The following is a 16,004-nucleotide window of genomic DNA, read 5'->3' on the forward strand; positions in this document are numbered from 1 at the left end:
AATAAAAAAAATGTTGTGAGTGTACCGATCGTGTGTGTGCCTCCTCTTCTCTTGTGCTCCACGTTTTGCACTGTGCAGTTCGAAATGGGCAAGACATGATATCAGTACACCCGGTTAAATTGCAGGCTTCCGAGTGCGTGCCGCAAATGTCACGCTTAAACATTTAAACGAAACATGCTGCAAAGAAACATTGTCCGGACACTGATGGAATTACTGCATGCAGTCTAATACTTTTTGCACAATGAAATATAAGGTATTCGGCTTTCGCGTCATTAATGGTGAGCCGCTTACTCATGACCCAATCGCGAACTCTATATTTACTGCTGAGTGATTTCTGCGTCTAGTTCTTGCAATGCACTGCCTTCGAAGGTTACTGCTGTGTCGTCGGCATGCGGAGGGGCTTCGGAACGCGGTATAATTAAAGGAGAATCATTAAGGTATAAACTGTTTTTTTAAAAACGGGCTTGAGCTTTTGTTTGATGGTATTTCACAAAAAAAAAATAAGAAAGAGAAAAATAAATAAATAACTGTAATACTCCCGACATGCGTGACGCTAGTGTCCTTGCCGCGCGTTCGTTTCGATCGCTTTCTGCCATACAGTATTCCATTTCCGTGGCTAGGTTAAGGCGCTATCCAACTGATTAAGTTATTTCAACACTCGCTGTGCATTCGATGGGAAAGGCAAACCCGATGCGGGACGTACATCACTCCAAGCATCCCAGCAGCCTTTGTCATTCGCCCGCGTGCTTCATGGAGCGCGAATCACGCCCTGGGAATCACTGCAGGGACGACGACATACACGCTCGAAACATGGCGGCATTTCAACAAAGAAGCCGCCACCTTCGCGGCAGCTCGAACGCATACAGGCATATTTAGTTGTACGCGTATGTACGTAGCATGCAGCATGTAGGCGGCGATACACGCGGCGGCAGAAGTGCTCGCTACCCCAGGCTTCACTTCTTAGACCTCCAATTATTAGAATATCTTTTTTTTTTTCGCGGTTTGCACATCCCGAAAGCACTTGCCAGGCAGGTGCACGTATCAGACCTCACTTCTGCAGAATCAAGGCACTGTCGGCGAGCTGACTGGCACTTCCTGATCTCCCGAAAGCCGGCAAAACATGGTCGCTGCGGGCCGTGCACGTCCGAAGGTTGCGACCTGTTGGTCTGCGAATCGCAGCACGGTCCGGACGCGGCTGAGGTTCGGAGGGTGAAGCCACGCGGCGTGTATACGAGCGATACGAAATGAGCCACCGCGAGCAGACACGCGAGGGCGAGCGAGCACGCCCACCAAACACAACGGGTCCCCGCGGACGAACGACCGAACAACGTCCTTGAGCCAGGAAAACGCAGCAAAAGCGCAAAGTCAAGGCGGTGCTTGACAGGGAGCGAAGAAAGCACAGCGGCACGGCTACCTGATGAACGCATTCTATAGCTCTCTTGCGAGGGCGAATGCACGCCCATTCCGGCAGGTGTCAAAATCGTTTGTCTACCAAGTGACCTTACTGCCGCTGTAATGAACACAGATACCGAACTGTGTGCCACACATTCGATGGAACAGCAGACAGGACACGGGGCACTATATATATGCCGATTGCTCATTTCGGCTGGCGAGCCTTCCGCTGCCTTCCGCTATCACGTCGAAAAGCCCCAAAATATCTACGGGTGGGTAATGTCACCCTGGGCTCCCATTTGACGTGACCTCTGACACCAACGACGTTGCTCTGCTCTGTTTCGCCGTCGTTGTCACATTTGTGCCATCGTTGCTGCACAGATGGTCCCCGCTGGGCGCCGCATGTCGCCCGGTCTGCGTATACACGCGACCGTTATTGTCTGCGTTGCACGCCGTCCCGCGGGCTTCGGGCAACGAGGACGTGCCGCGTATAACAAGTTCATCGTCGCGTCATCACGATCACCCGCCACACTGACCGCCTCGGCCGTTGTATACGTGCCTCCCACGCGCCCGCGCCTCCCATGCCGCGGCCGAGCATCGCGAACGTATCGTTCGTCGCGGCAAGGCTTATTAAAGCGTGCACACGCCGGCACGGCCAACTTTTCAATTCAGCGGCGTGCCACGATGCAGGGCAGCATTTTATACAAGCTCTCCCTCACTCCCGGTGACGCCTAAGGCGCTTCTCGATGAGCTGGAGAACGACAAGGGAAGCGCCCGAAAGTGAAGCAGACAAAAAAAAAAAAAAAAGAGGTGCCAACTAATCAGCCCGACGCGCAATCACCCACCTCCACACTGTCTGCGAATCCATCGCACACTGTGTTGCAGCGCGCCACCTGATATGTACAGCCGCGGCCGGCAATCGGAGGCAGTGCACCCACTCGCAACTCCTGGCTCAATCATCGGCCGTGTGGCCGGCGACACCGGATACACCGGCGGCATCGCTAAAAGGTCCCCGACTCGATTCGTGGGGAGGATAGTAACGCCTGTCCCCGTTGCGTACTCGCCTGCCCTTCGACACGACACCGTACGAATTGCAAGTGTGCGGAAATGCGCATGCCGTGGGTGGGTGCGTGTGTGCCGGACTTCACCTTGCGTCGCCTTCCTGACCTCCATCGACGCCTCGTCGCCCGGTATGGGCAAGCAGTAATCGAGACAGTCACGACTTTCTGTGCTGACAACGAAAGCTTCGGGTCTTGCTTTCAGAGGCCACTGAAGCGGCGTTATGCGTAATTATGCGTATACGCCAGAACCCCTCTACCATACGTTTTTCACGGTTACACGGGAATACAGAGTTTCCAAAAAATGCTTACGCGAACATGCGTTCAGGAGACCGCGGTGTTCAGTAACATTTCGACCGGCAAAACGAATCAGCGAGGAACGTGTTTATTAACCAGGTTTTTACATTTCGCACTTTTCTTCCTCCTACATGTCGTAGTCGCTTCGAGACATGAGTGCAGGATCTAAATATAGTTTGAGACTCAAGCTTTAGCTCAGATCTGCACTTAAAAATTCTTTCTTTATTCGTTATTGGAAGATTACTTCACAGTGCCCAAGGGCGTTACAACAGAGTGGTCACAGCAACGAACAGAATAATATACAGGGTGTTTCAGCGAACACATTAAAAATTGTTTTAAAATTGCCCGTGGCAGATAGCACAATTCTAGTCCATGCACTGGTCTACTCAAAAAGGCGGACACTACTCGCAAAAAAAAAGAAAAAAATTATATGCATAATTGACTAATTAACAAAAATTCGCTAATTAAGTTTTCAGCTGATTGCCTTATGGCACATATTGAAATTTACAAATTCTAGCGTGTGATACTGTAAGGCATATCCACTTGAAAATGATTACGTGGATGACACCATTTATGAGATACGCGTCATCAAACTTGCGGTAAAAATGCACTATCGTTCCACTTACTTTCTTAACAAAACGTCGGTTATACATTTAAGCACAGAAGTAACTGAAAGGCGAATGAATTTCTCCGGAAAGTTCGGAAATTAATATATCGAAACTGGTGTCATCCTGAGAATTCGTTCCAAGTGGATCCGTCTTGAGAACTGCCCGGCTAGAATTTGTAAATTTCAATACCTGCCATGAGGTAATTATGCTAAAAACATAATTAGTAATTTTCTGGTTATTAGTCGATTATGCATTTCAATTTTTTTGTGCAAGTAGTGTCCGCCTCTTCGAGTAGACCCGCGCATGGACTATAGAATTGTGCTTCTAAAAACAATTATTGAAAGTGTTCTCTGAAACACCAGGTATATCCCCTTGTACATAGTACACTTGCTCTTCAGTCAGTCTGTTCCACTGGTTTACGAAAAAAGGAGTCAGCATACATGCGCGTCCTGGTTTTACTTTTAAAATTATGCGATTATGATCATTATACGCCTTCACATGTAACCAGGCTCCTTTAGACAAACGCCTGTTGATTCCATGTCTTACTGTTCCTACCGAAACCTTCCATATGCAGTTCAATATTTCCGTATGTTTCCCGTACAGTACTTATGAAAATTACTCGAAATTTATATGAAATTCATATAGATTCTGTAAGAATTAAACGGAAAACATACGTGATTGTTGTCATGGCATACGGAACGTTTCAGGAGGGACATATTAAATTTAGAAAATTCAACCTCAGTTTTCTACGTCGGGCGGGAAGTGATTTCCAAACAACGCTCAGCTGGGTGCAAATCTGCTTCCTTCCGTGCCGCCACGAGACGAACTTGACAGCTCGGTTTTTCATTTGCTCCAGAGCGGTGATGAGGGTCCCTTCGGCTGAGTTCCACACGACACAGCTGTACGTGCATGTATGCGCTGTAAGTGACGATTGATACCATGGAATACCAACTAGCCCGTATCCAAACCTTGCTTCTGTACTCCCAAATTGACCGAACACAAGTTACATAAGTCGTATGTTTTTTTTTTTTTTTAGATTCACGTGCAAGAATCGCAAGTTACGCGAAATGACGTTCAATGCTTGAGCAGGTTTATCTGCGCACGCTACTGACATGTGGCTTCCACAAGATGTCCGATTACATTTTATGCCTTGCTATATATATCTACATTATTGTCTTAATAGTACCGGAGCTCTCTGATACTCTTTAAGAGAAGTATTGAAGGACTCTGATAATACGTTATTTTTGCACTACTGGTAAAGGAAAGGTGCGCACATTTTCTATATTTAAATTCATATCCCGTGCAGTACACATTTTCCATTCAAAACAACAAAATTGACTTTCTTGAGGTAAGGAAATGTATATTCATTTAAATACAATTGCATCAATGTTTAGTGAGTGAGTGCGATATATTGAAAGCCTTACGGAAATCTAAGATATTACTGCCCACATGTCCACCTGGCATCAACGCTCAATACCAAGTCATGATTGAATTCAATTAGTTGTGTTATAACTTCTACAAGACAGTCGCTTACGAAATCCATATGTCGTTCCTTGATCAGTACATTATGTGTAAATAGATGTTTCATTATTCCTTTGTATAAGATATTTTCAAGTATTTTGCATGTGACTGGTGTCAGGATATGGACTTGTGGTTACGAAATATTCAATCTTCTTTTTTTTTCTTTTTTTTGAGTCACCATTACACAAAGTGAGCGGTTTCTCATTCATATGGTAAAATACCTCTAGAGAAATATTTTTTTCAAGATTCAGTAAAATATAAGGAAATCGGCCCTGTGCAACGCTTGAATCGCGTCGTGAAATTACACCCGGACCAATAGCGTTTCTTTCATAAATGGCCTTTAATAAATTTTCAGTGTCATTAGATTTCATGGACTGCATGGGCGGTATATTTCTTATAGGTAAAATCTTGTTGCAGTTATGCAGAGAGAGGAATGCTGACTAAAAAAAAAAAATTGTTCAGACACGTAGTTTGATCTCAGTCATCCGAAATTACCTGACTATATATAGTTTAACTCTTGTATTACGAAAGAATCAGAACCACGCTTTGGGATTTGATTTCGTTCTGTTGCTTAACTGTGCGAAGTAGACAGCGTTAGCATTTTCTTTTATTAGCTTATGTTCTCGCGTATTAGTTAACTTTTTTTTAAGAGAGAAGAGCTGGCTTTGGTTTCCTTAAACCCGTACAAGTTTTAGTACGTGTCTTATTACCCATGGCTGGCTGTGTTTTTATAGGGATTGTCTACCGCTCGGAACATGTCTTTGGATTGTGGTGTGAAATCGAAGATTGTATGTAGCGTTGAGGGCATCGTGAGCATGGTTTTATTCCATAAACAAGGAATCATATTTTTAAATTAAACAATAAATTCCGGGGTTTTAAGCGCCAACACCACCATACTATTATGAGGCACGCCGTATATATATAGTGGGGGACTCCGGGTTAATCTTCACCACCTGGGGTTCTTTAACGTGCACCCAATGAACGGTACACGTTCTCTTTTTTTTTCCTTCATTTCGCCCTCATCGAAATACGGCCGGCGAGGCCAGGATTCGATCCCGCAACGGAGCGCAACACCAAAGCCACTACACAACCACGGCGGGTGAATCATATCTTTAATTTGGCTCTGAAAGTTGCCTGAAATATCATGCGGCGATAGCTTGATGGTGAGCCAGTGTAAACTAAACTGTGTACCATGACCGCGCCTAAAACCCGGGCAGGGAGATTGTGGTACGTGCGCGGTGTGTCGGCGTCGTCAAAACACCTGTGTAAGCATTTTTTCACCACAATGTGCCTGATACAGACCATCACATGAAATGCTTGTATCCCGGCAGCAGCGCCGACAGAAAGACACCGACTACACAGACTGCGCGTGTAAGAAACAAGTGAGATGATATGCGACTGAGAAAAGAAAGATGCACTGACTTATACAACCGATTACGTGCTGAGGACGGCTATCATATCTGTAGGTCATAATAGCAGCGTTTACCACATAGTAACCATTCCTACAGAAACACTATGCGCTTCGAGTTTCTCACTTTAACTGGCATGGCATCGTCATCGCGTCCAGTTAGAGACTACGCAGATAAAAAAAAAATCTGTTTCAAAATTTCTGCTTACTTTCCAAAGAAACCACTGCACTTTTAGACACTTCGAATGGTAGGCCTTCTATAATTGCGCTACAAAACAGAAGGTCCTTGCACATCTCACCTTTGGGACATAGGTAGATGCCGAGTCTGTATAATCCGGATATGCAAAATTATCGTATATAACGGACAGTTGTAACATCCCCTTGAAAATCCCGTGCAAAGGTACAGCACTGCGCTAGGCGTGTATCGAGCTCCCGGTCACATTCGATGTATCGATCGTAGATCGCCGCATCTCTCCAACTCTGCCAACGGAGCCATGCACGATCACTTCTCCCGCCGTCGGAAATATTCGTTGCCGGCGAAACGGCACTATTTTGGCCGTATCACACAAGACGTTGAATCTGAAGGGTAGTGCATGTTATGGAGGAAAAATGAGCAAGGCGCGCATCTCAGCTTGCTCGCTGCAAATATGGATGTCTCATGCAAACGGCGGCCGAATTGGCTATCGGCAAGAGCAGATCGCCGCGCTGCTTCAAGAACGCGAAAGGCCTTATAGGTAGTGTGCGTGACACTCGATCTTTTCAATGAGTAGCTCCCGGCATGGGATGGTGAATTGGAGATCTATTCGCCCGGGTCTTCTTGTAGAGCAGGGGCTTCCGCGAACGGCATTTTAGGGTTCCGCGAGGCGGCTGTAACGAGTCCCACCTCAATCCATATACTTGGACTGATTTTCACATTACAGTTTGTATTTTACAAAACCGCCGCACGCTTTATGCGCACACCGCAGTCCGCGCTGGACGCGTTTCATTCGTTCTCGCAGGATCAGTGCCAAGGGACCCGGATGTTCTCCAAGCGACAGAAAGTCATTTTCTAACCGTCTGTGTGGTGGCGGCCGTCACCGAAGCATCACCAGAGAAGAAGGGCCTGCGAGTCGCCTAAGGGCGGACGAGAAGCGATGACACATCGGCTCGAAGGCAGAGCACCGACTCGGTTCCGAAACCCGACCCAACAGTCTGCTTGGTCGACTCGTTGCCGACGTGTGACGATCGGCCGTGTAAACGGCGTGTTGCAACGGACACGCGCGAGCGCTCTGATGGCGGCACGGAGCATTTCCATGCAGGCTGGTTTGCTTCCGCGCGCTGCGTGCATTTGTATCGTATCCTGAATAAAAACGCTCAACAAGCACTTCGACGCGCCCGAGCCGCACCTTGACCTCGCGGTCGGGCGACGCCGGCTTTTGGGTCAGCGTTGGGATATAAGTATAGTACCATGAAAGACCATTCGGCAGTGCGAGTGACTTGTAGGGATGGTCGATTAATTTTTTTTTAAATTCGATTAACGATTAAGCATTCATCGTTTTAGCCTTTAATCGGTTAATCACTTTCGATGTAGGGTTCTTCATCGACAAATTAATTAAACGAAATTTCTGCCGGGCACTTCAAAAAAAATGGTTGAAACACAGTTATCTACTTTTGGTTGGAACCAATTTTAATGTTGGAGAGGTTGAACCAAGTTTGAAGCATAATTGTAAAAAGGTTTGATAAAGGATAATTTTTAACTTGTTAAAGACTAAATATAGCCATCCCTAGTGGCTTTTGAAAATATAAGCAATATATGTTATAAAATGGCACTAAGTGCTGAATTTAATAAAATACATGACACCAGTGTATTCCTGTACAGCACAGTTAAAGAAGAAATAAGAAAAATGGCAAACGTGAAAGTTAAATTGAGAAAAAAAAAAAAAAAAACAGAAGCGCAAAAAGAAAGAACAAGGAACCGAGTACACAGGACAAGCGCAGTCATGTGTCCTCATCTCGTCCTTGTTTCTTTCGAGTTTCTGCCTTTTTCTTGTCAATTATGAACCAACTCGCCCAAGAAAATGTTCTGAAAGGGGAAGTCCAACTGAAATGTGCAAGAAATTGCAAAATACACAGGGTAAAAGAAAATTGCGCGTTTAGAATTTTAAACCAAATGGCCTTTTCTATACAGAGCTGAGGAATGTCAATTGGCTGGAATGTTTGGGTGAAACAGACACCTTCTTCGAATGGTCACACAAACAGCATGCGGAAAACGATGCTCAGAAGCTATAGATTTGCTGGAATCGACACGAACTCCATCGCTATGTCAAATACGTGCTCCAAACAGGCGCGAATGCTGTGCCACGTCTTTATCGGACTGAGAGTCGCACGACGATCAACGGCTGGGTTTCTATATTAAGCCTTCAATTTTGAGGGTGTGGTGGCGTTCGCGGTGCGGGGGAAGAGAGGGGAGGCGCTCGGCTCGGCGCACGGAGAAAGAATCGCTGTACGGTACTCGGAAAAACAGCCGACAGTCGCTCTAACACAGCCACTGCTCATGCGCCGACATTCCAGCACAATTTCTAAATTTTCGCGCCATTCCTGTAAAACTCTCGAAAACGATTAACCGAACAGGTCTGATCGATTAAGTCGATTAAACGAAAGGTGGACATCGATGAAGATTAATCGTTTTACGGGATACATTTAATCGATTAATCATTCATCGATATTAGCAAACCTAGCAACTTGCGACATTCGTGCACGAACAAATGGGTCCACTTTTACGCGTTCGACACGAGCTTTGTAGAAACGGATCGGTAAACTTCCGCTTTTCACGATTTCGGGAAATTGTTCGGGACGTGCCAAGCTTTCTGATAAGCTTAAGACAGGCATATTTTATGTTTCAAATTGTCCATATATACTATTTCGCGATCCCTTTCGAGTTGGATACATCCGAGATCGACAAATGTGCTTAGTAGTTCGACTAACAAGTTTTACAGCGGAGCTGTATATGACTCGGAACCCGGGATTTCTTCGTCTCCGTCGGCACAACAGTCGAAAGAAAACCATTCCGCGAATTGAAGCGAGAAGTGCCTGTCACCATTATACTTACGCATGCAAGGCACACCCCAGTATTCGTCCTGCTGAAGGACATGTGTCCGGAGGCACATACATAAAGCGCTCGTTGCAAGAAAAACATTGATGGTTGTAGCGTAAAAAAGAAATAAAACTGCTATACATGATAGACTGGCAAAAACCCTAAATGACAGACTACAAAGAAAAATCACAGGCTGTCATTTAGGCTTCCCTCGCAAAACCGAAAACAAACCTTGCATTACCCATTTCGTTCTTGCATGGATTCGATAACTATTGTCTTTGTCTAAGTTCTGATAATTTAGAATACTTTGTTTAGCAAACGGAGAAAAGAGTATTTTAACATTCGGTAGTTGCGAAATATTTTGTTAGTTTTTAATATTCGAAAATACAGACTAGTTATTTTTAACACGAATAGTTAGTGTGTATTATTTGGTTCGTAATCAAAACTTGGAATATTGGCCCACACATACTTTTTTTTTTTTGCTTCGGAGCTAGGAACAAACTAGATGCTTCAATTTTACTGAAATTTTCTGATAGCATTCATATGTGTGCGCGTGCGCGTGTGTGCATTAAGAAAGTGAGGGTCTAAAAAAGAGAACTTCATCAGACTGTGACAGTCAGGATTTCAGCGTTCTAAATCAAACGTAACAAATTTCATTTGGCCGATACATGAAGGCGCGCAGCTAACGCTTCCTCTTGCATTTGTTTTCTGCAGTCTTCTGACATGTGTTTCTTTTTCCCAATCTGTGGAAATGTGCCGGGCATTATTTGTTACAAGAATTTGCCAAGTTTCGGTCCTCAATCGTATAACAAATCACGTGTGAAAGTTGAGTGACTGCGCGCGCTTTCTGTAACACGTTGGACATATACGTAAAGACCAAGACGTTCTGACAGCTCATGTTTCGTCGATCTGCCCACTTCCTCTGTTATGTCAAAAACCACGGCATACTATAGTTAGTTTCTATAGTATAGACACTATAGTATAAACTATAGTGTCGATATATAGTATAGACAGAGGAGGCTGAAGCAGCCCTCTTTTATTGATCTTCACTTCTTCAGCAGCAAATACAGCCGGCCTAAGAAAGTTTCGTGTTAGTTTCCTTCTTTTTTGTTCAACTCGTCGCCATGTCCCCGTCATGTGTTCGATGCAACGTCACTGTAGCCAGCGGTGTTAATATTTCGTGACTGATTTAGGAGATTGGTTTATAACGTCCCATTATCGTGAGTGTACAGCACGTAGATAAGACAAGGACGTAGACAAGGACGTCCACGTTTAACTATCGCGCTGTGTACACTCACGATAATTCAACACTGGGGCTGTGAAACGCTTTGAAGAAGGTGGGGAGGGTGTGGTGTGGGACGATACCATTTGCGCGAGACGCGATGACAGAGCTGTATCGCGCGGCCTACTCGCCGACTCTTGGTGGCACAAACGAGGCAGACACAAAGCGTTTACGCAGTCTTGCCAAAAGAACCGAGCAATTTCTTTCTTTTTTATTATTATTACGTAAGATCACTTATTCCTGAGTTCTTCCTACGTTCTATACATTCGCATTTTCACCTTTTAGGACGCCTTGAAGCAGGCTGACGAATTTCTCGAACCGCATTATTATAATATGAAAAAAAAAAGATAGGGTAAAGTCGTGCTTCCTTAGAACGTTGAAAGTACTATAGAAACGAGGGTAAAACAGATCTTGCGTAATTAAACATACCACACGGTGCCCGTGACGACCTAAGCGCGGGCACCTTCGCCGCCGAGATGCATGAATGCAAATTTCTCACGCACGAAACGGCCCCCACCCCACACCTAGAGTCTTTGCGATGAAAGGCAGTGGCCCACCACCAGAAGGGCAGTGGCCCATCAAAGAAGGGGGCGCGCGCCCACCTCGGGGCCGAGAACTTTGGGGCCGGAGGTGGCAAGGAAAAAAGGCTGCTGGCACGCTTTCTCGGGATTCCTGAGCTTCGGATCTCCCGCGCCGCCGAGGCCAGCTCGTTGGCCCCTTCGGCCGGCGCGCGGAGAGGGGGGCCCGACAGACCTCTTTTGTCCCCCTTGCCGCACCGGTTTCTCTCAGCGCGCTGCGGCCGAGCGCGAGATCGTGCGCTCCAGAGGCATGACGCGGCCCGGCGAAGCCATGTCGGCTACTGAAGTTTCTGAGGGAAGCCCGCGGACGACGACCAGACAGCGCAGGTGACCCACTGTGTTGTCCAACACGATGCTGCTGTTGCTGCTGCTCGAGCTGTGCTCGGCGGTGGGCACTAGTGACCACCGGGACTTACATGCCCCGTTCAACATGGCAGGAGTGCAAGGCGAGGTTCGGCTCACCCCATCCGATTCGTCCGGCGTCAACATAACGGTGCGTCTCGTCGGGCCCCCGGGCGAGTTCAGCTGGAGCGTGCGCGAGATGCCGGCGCTGTTCGACGCGGCATCGCCGTGTGCCGACTTGGGCCGCGCACGCCACGACCTGTCCCGGCGTCACGGGCCGCTCGAGCTGAACGGCACCGAACTGAGTTTCGAGGACGACCAGCTGCAGCTGCAGGGCTCTGCCAGCGTGTGGGGCCGCGCGCTGCTGCTGCAGCAGGGCAAGACGCAGGCCTGCGCCAACCTGCTGCTCGAAGAGGGCTCGCTCCACTGGGCCGAAGCGCTGTTCGCTGGTCCGCGCGTCGCCGGACGCGTGCTCTTCCTCGCGTCGCCCAGCGAGTCGCTGCTGGCCGTGCTGCTTTTCCAGGGCGGCCGCTCGTCGCGTTACACGTGGGAGCTGCTCGAGGCCGACGTGCTGGACGCGGCGCCCGGCTGCCGTTTCCTGCAGATGCTCTACGACCCGGACCGTGCCGACGGCGACGGCTGCGGACGCAGCGCGCACGAACGTTGTCGTGCGGGAGACCTGAGCGCCAAACACGGGCCCCTGAACGTGGGTTCGCCACGCGGTTCGCGCCGCGCCCTGCTCGACATGCACTTGCCTCTCGGCCACCGGCGGCTCTTCTTGGCGCTGCGCGATGAGGCCACCATGGCGTTTGCAGCGTGCGCACCGCTGCGTGTGCTCGAGGCGCGCACGGTCCACGCCAAGTTCCCGGACGGCGGCCAGCTCAGCTTCACCCAGCAGAGCCCCTTCCAGCCGACGCTGGTGCGCGCTCAGGGGCTGCTGGGCGCCAGCTTCGCCGTGCACCCGGCCCCTTACTGCGAGGGACCGCTGCGTGGGGCGCCGGCCGTTCAGCTTTTGGCCCCGGTGTCACTGGAGCCGCAGCTCGTTCTCTTCGGACCTCGTCGCATAATCGGCCGCTGGATATCCGTGACGCGCACCGATGGCAACCAAACCGAGTGCGCGCGTGTCGGTTTTCCCGGACCCACTGTGGTGGGGAAGGCCACCTTCCATTTCCCCGTTTCCGGCCAGGTGTTTCTGCGGCAGGACGCGAACGATCATCAGTCGGAGACTGCCGTGCTCGTCAAGTTCGACCCGTACGGCTTCAACGACACCACTCAGTACAAGCTGCAGGTGCACGAGCGCCGGCCGGGCCGCGACTTTTACAACTGGACGGCGCGCTGCGTGAGCGCCGGCGACGTGTTCGACCCGCTCAAAGTGGGATCGGGCCCGTGCCCGCACCCTCTGCTATGTCCCGTGGGCGCCCTGACGGCGAAGGGAGCCAAGCTGGCGGGCGCCAAACGCTTCTTTTACACGGACCTGCACCTGCCGCTGTCGGGCCCAAACAGCGTGCTGCAGCGCTCGATGGTGCTGCACGACAGCGGAGCACCGCCGCACCGCGGCGACAGGCTGGCGTGTGCCGCTCTGCTGCCTCTTCACCCGATTTCGGCGGCCGTGCGCCGCTGGCTGCCCGCCGAGCAGGGGGTCCTGGGCTACGTGGTCTGGTCGCAGGACAGTCCCGAGGACAGTGTGCGCGTGGAAGTTCGCCTTCGCGGACTAGGCGGTCGGGCAAGCGCGTACCATGTGCATGCGTTGCCGGTTCCGCTCGAGCAGCACTTTCCCTGCAAGGCCGTGCGCGATGGCCGGGGCGGTGTGGTGGAGCTGAGCGACCGCTACGGGAACCTGGCCGGCAAGAGTGACGAGTCGCTTAAGACCCTGGACGCCGAGCTACAGCTGTTCGGCAACACCAGCGTGGTGGGAAAGTCGGTGGTCATCCAAATGGGCGAGCGCCGCTCAGTCTGCGGCACCATCATGCCCGAGATGGAGTCCCGGAAGGGCCGCGAGCTCGTGGCCATAGCCACCTTCGATCACCCGGACTCTGCGCTGCAAGGCTACATCAGGCTGGTGAGGCGCACTCCTCGACCTTTCGTTGTGCGAATAGCCTGAACGGCGTGCGTGCTTCATGCAGAGGCAGCTCGAGTACAAGGACGGCGCCACGAGTGACACGTTCATCCTGGTTGACTTGCGCTATCCAGGGAAGTACAACCGCAACCAGGTAAGTCACCATGAAATACAAGAGGTGTGAATCTCCTCATGCATAAAAGCAGTATAGTAACTGCAATGCTATAATCTTGAGGGCCGTAACGAAAACCGCTAGCCTTTCGATGAGAACGATGACTTGCTGGAAAAGAACAATCACATGCAAATTGACGAGGTTCGGAAGCTGAAGATTCACTAGACGCGCAAAAAGACAGAGAAAAAAGATTATTCGCAGATGTATGTCAATTTGAGCAAGCAACGGATACGTCACAGACAAGGAAGACTATAATAAGCGACTTAATTTTGCACACTCTTCGGGTGTCTCAGCATCTATTTGGTTGAGGTTCTTATAATGATTGATGATCAACGCCCTGCTCATAGGGTTCCCATGCATAGGGCTCCCACGCAGGCGGCATTGCTGGACAACGCATCCGCTTTCACTGCCGCAGCATGCAGCTGGCCTCCCACGTGAAGACGGTAAAATGCGACGTCAACAATTACAGTTTACTGGCTAAAAGACCACGCAAAGAAGTTGAATATTCCAGTGAAGTATACGCAAGGTAACTTTTATTTTACAATCATTAATAATTACGTTGTAAAGCAAATTCAAAGTGACTGCCCCACACGAAGGCTCGTTTGCAGCACCGTCAGCTTCCACCACCACAGCCGTACGTATATGGATGACCTCCAAACTGGAACCGGTGTATAACGCGACGTTAGAAAAAAGAATAACGAACTACTGGTTTAAAAAAAAAAAACTCGCGTATAAGGTGTTTTCTATTTTAATAAAATACACACAAGGTAAGTTTTGTTTTATGGTCATTGATCATTGCTTTTCAAGACAAATTCGGGGCTCCGACAGACGTTGCATTGCATTTACACTTGGTAGCGACCACGCCATTTGCCGCCGTCCTTCACCCGCCGCATGAAAATCGTTGCGAAACTGCTCTTAACAGGTTTGCTGTAAAAGCGAAACAACAAACAGAACAGGGGCCCTGTGACTACGGTTTGGCCTACTTTACCGTCTCATACTGCGTGCGAAGGGGAGATAAGAGAGATAGATACACATCGGTAAGACGCATACACTCGACCAAATCCAGCAGAATTTCTGCTGGAGGACACAGGTGCTCGATATGTTCAAGCAAATTTTGTGGCACACGGCACATATAGTAGTTTGACTCTCAGAAAATAAAACCGCGCTTTTCGTTGTCGCAAGGTATGCGTGTTAGGCCGGCATATGTGCTGCTCACGAGGGCCACGCTCATTTCACTGTGGCGCTCTCTTCGGTAGACCAAGGGTCACCACTGGGCCGTGTACGTGAACCAGGTGGCACACGACGCCTTGGAGAAGAGTGAAAAGGCGCGCTGCATCGCCGCCGGATACCGCTGGAACCCCTACCTGGCCCAATCGGACAAGGTGGGTGACGGCGAGTCTCTGCAGGAGGCGATTCATGCGCCTTTCGTGTGCGCGCACTGCAGGACAGCTACCACAGCGAGTGCAGCCCGCAGACGCCGCTCCGGTGCGAGATGGGCGACCTGTCGGGGAAGCTGGGGTCGCTCAGCATCGGCACGGGCCCCGCCATTTACACAGACACCAACCTGCCTTTGGTCGGGAACTTCTCAGGTGTGGAAGACCTTTTGCTCTCTCTTTTTTTTTTTTTTTTAACCGGAAGCGACCGATTGCTTTTGCATCCTTTCACCTGAGCCGGCTCCCTCGATACGGACGTCTCGATGTCCAGCTTTGCGGAAGGTGATCACTGTTCGGCTTCCACCTGTCTTGCCTTCCAGGCGACAAGAACAAAGTGTGCGAGTGGTACCACACATTTCTGAAAGACGTACGAGCTTGCTTTGTCAGAGGGTAAGCCTGGCAGCCTCCTGCTGCATTGAGGAAGGAGCTCATCGCTGCGATCTCTGAATCCCATCTTGAATCTCTTCTTGGAAAGTTTAGCCTGTGTACATGTCTCCTTGAGGGCGGACAGACGCGTTCAAATGTAGCTAAAGCGAAACCGAAGAAGCGACGTCTTGGCGAAAGCAGGTGCCTTCTAATTTTCGTGATGGAGGCTGTAACAACGCCCCACGCGACAGAATGTTCTCGCTACGCGAAAAGGGGCCTGCACGCACACACACCGTGAGCGTATTCAAGGCCTGTGCTCGCAAATCGACTCGTGCAGGCAATGGACAGTCGTGATGGTACAGGGCGTTCCGCCGCGAAAAGCGAGATTTCACGAAAGGGATTAATTCTGCACATTACC

General features: G+C 49.4%; 1 protein-coding gene across 1 annotated transcript in view; it reads left to right on the forward strand.

Moving 5' to 3' along the window:
• Positions 1-11,014: 11,014 nt before the first annotated feature.
• LOC126545502 (uncharacterized) overlaps positions 11,015-16,004 on the forward strand; it is a 61,933-nt gene continuing 56,943 nt past the window's right edge. The window contains exons 1-4 of the mRNA XM_050193397.3: positions 11,015-13,618; positions 13,683-13,769; positions 15,044-15,169; positions 15,232-15,376. Coding sequence (XP_050049354.2) covers positions 11,570-13,618; positions 13,683-13,769; positions 15,044-15,169; positions 15,232-15,376 — 2,407 coding nt within the window. The 5' untranslated portion in view covers positions 11,015-11,569. The remainder of the gene's footprint in view (positions 13,619-13,682; positions 13,770-15,043; positions 15,170-15,231; positions 15,377-16,004) is intronic.

The sequence above is a fragment of the Dermacentor andersoni genome, chromosome 1 (assembly GCF_023375885.2).
Source record: "Dermacentor andersoni chromosome 1, qqDerAnde1_hic_scaffold, whole genome shotgun sequence".
Classification (NCBI taxonomy): Eukaryota; Metazoa; Arthropoda; class Arachnida; order Ixodida; family Ixodidae; genus Dermacentor; species Dermacentor andersoni.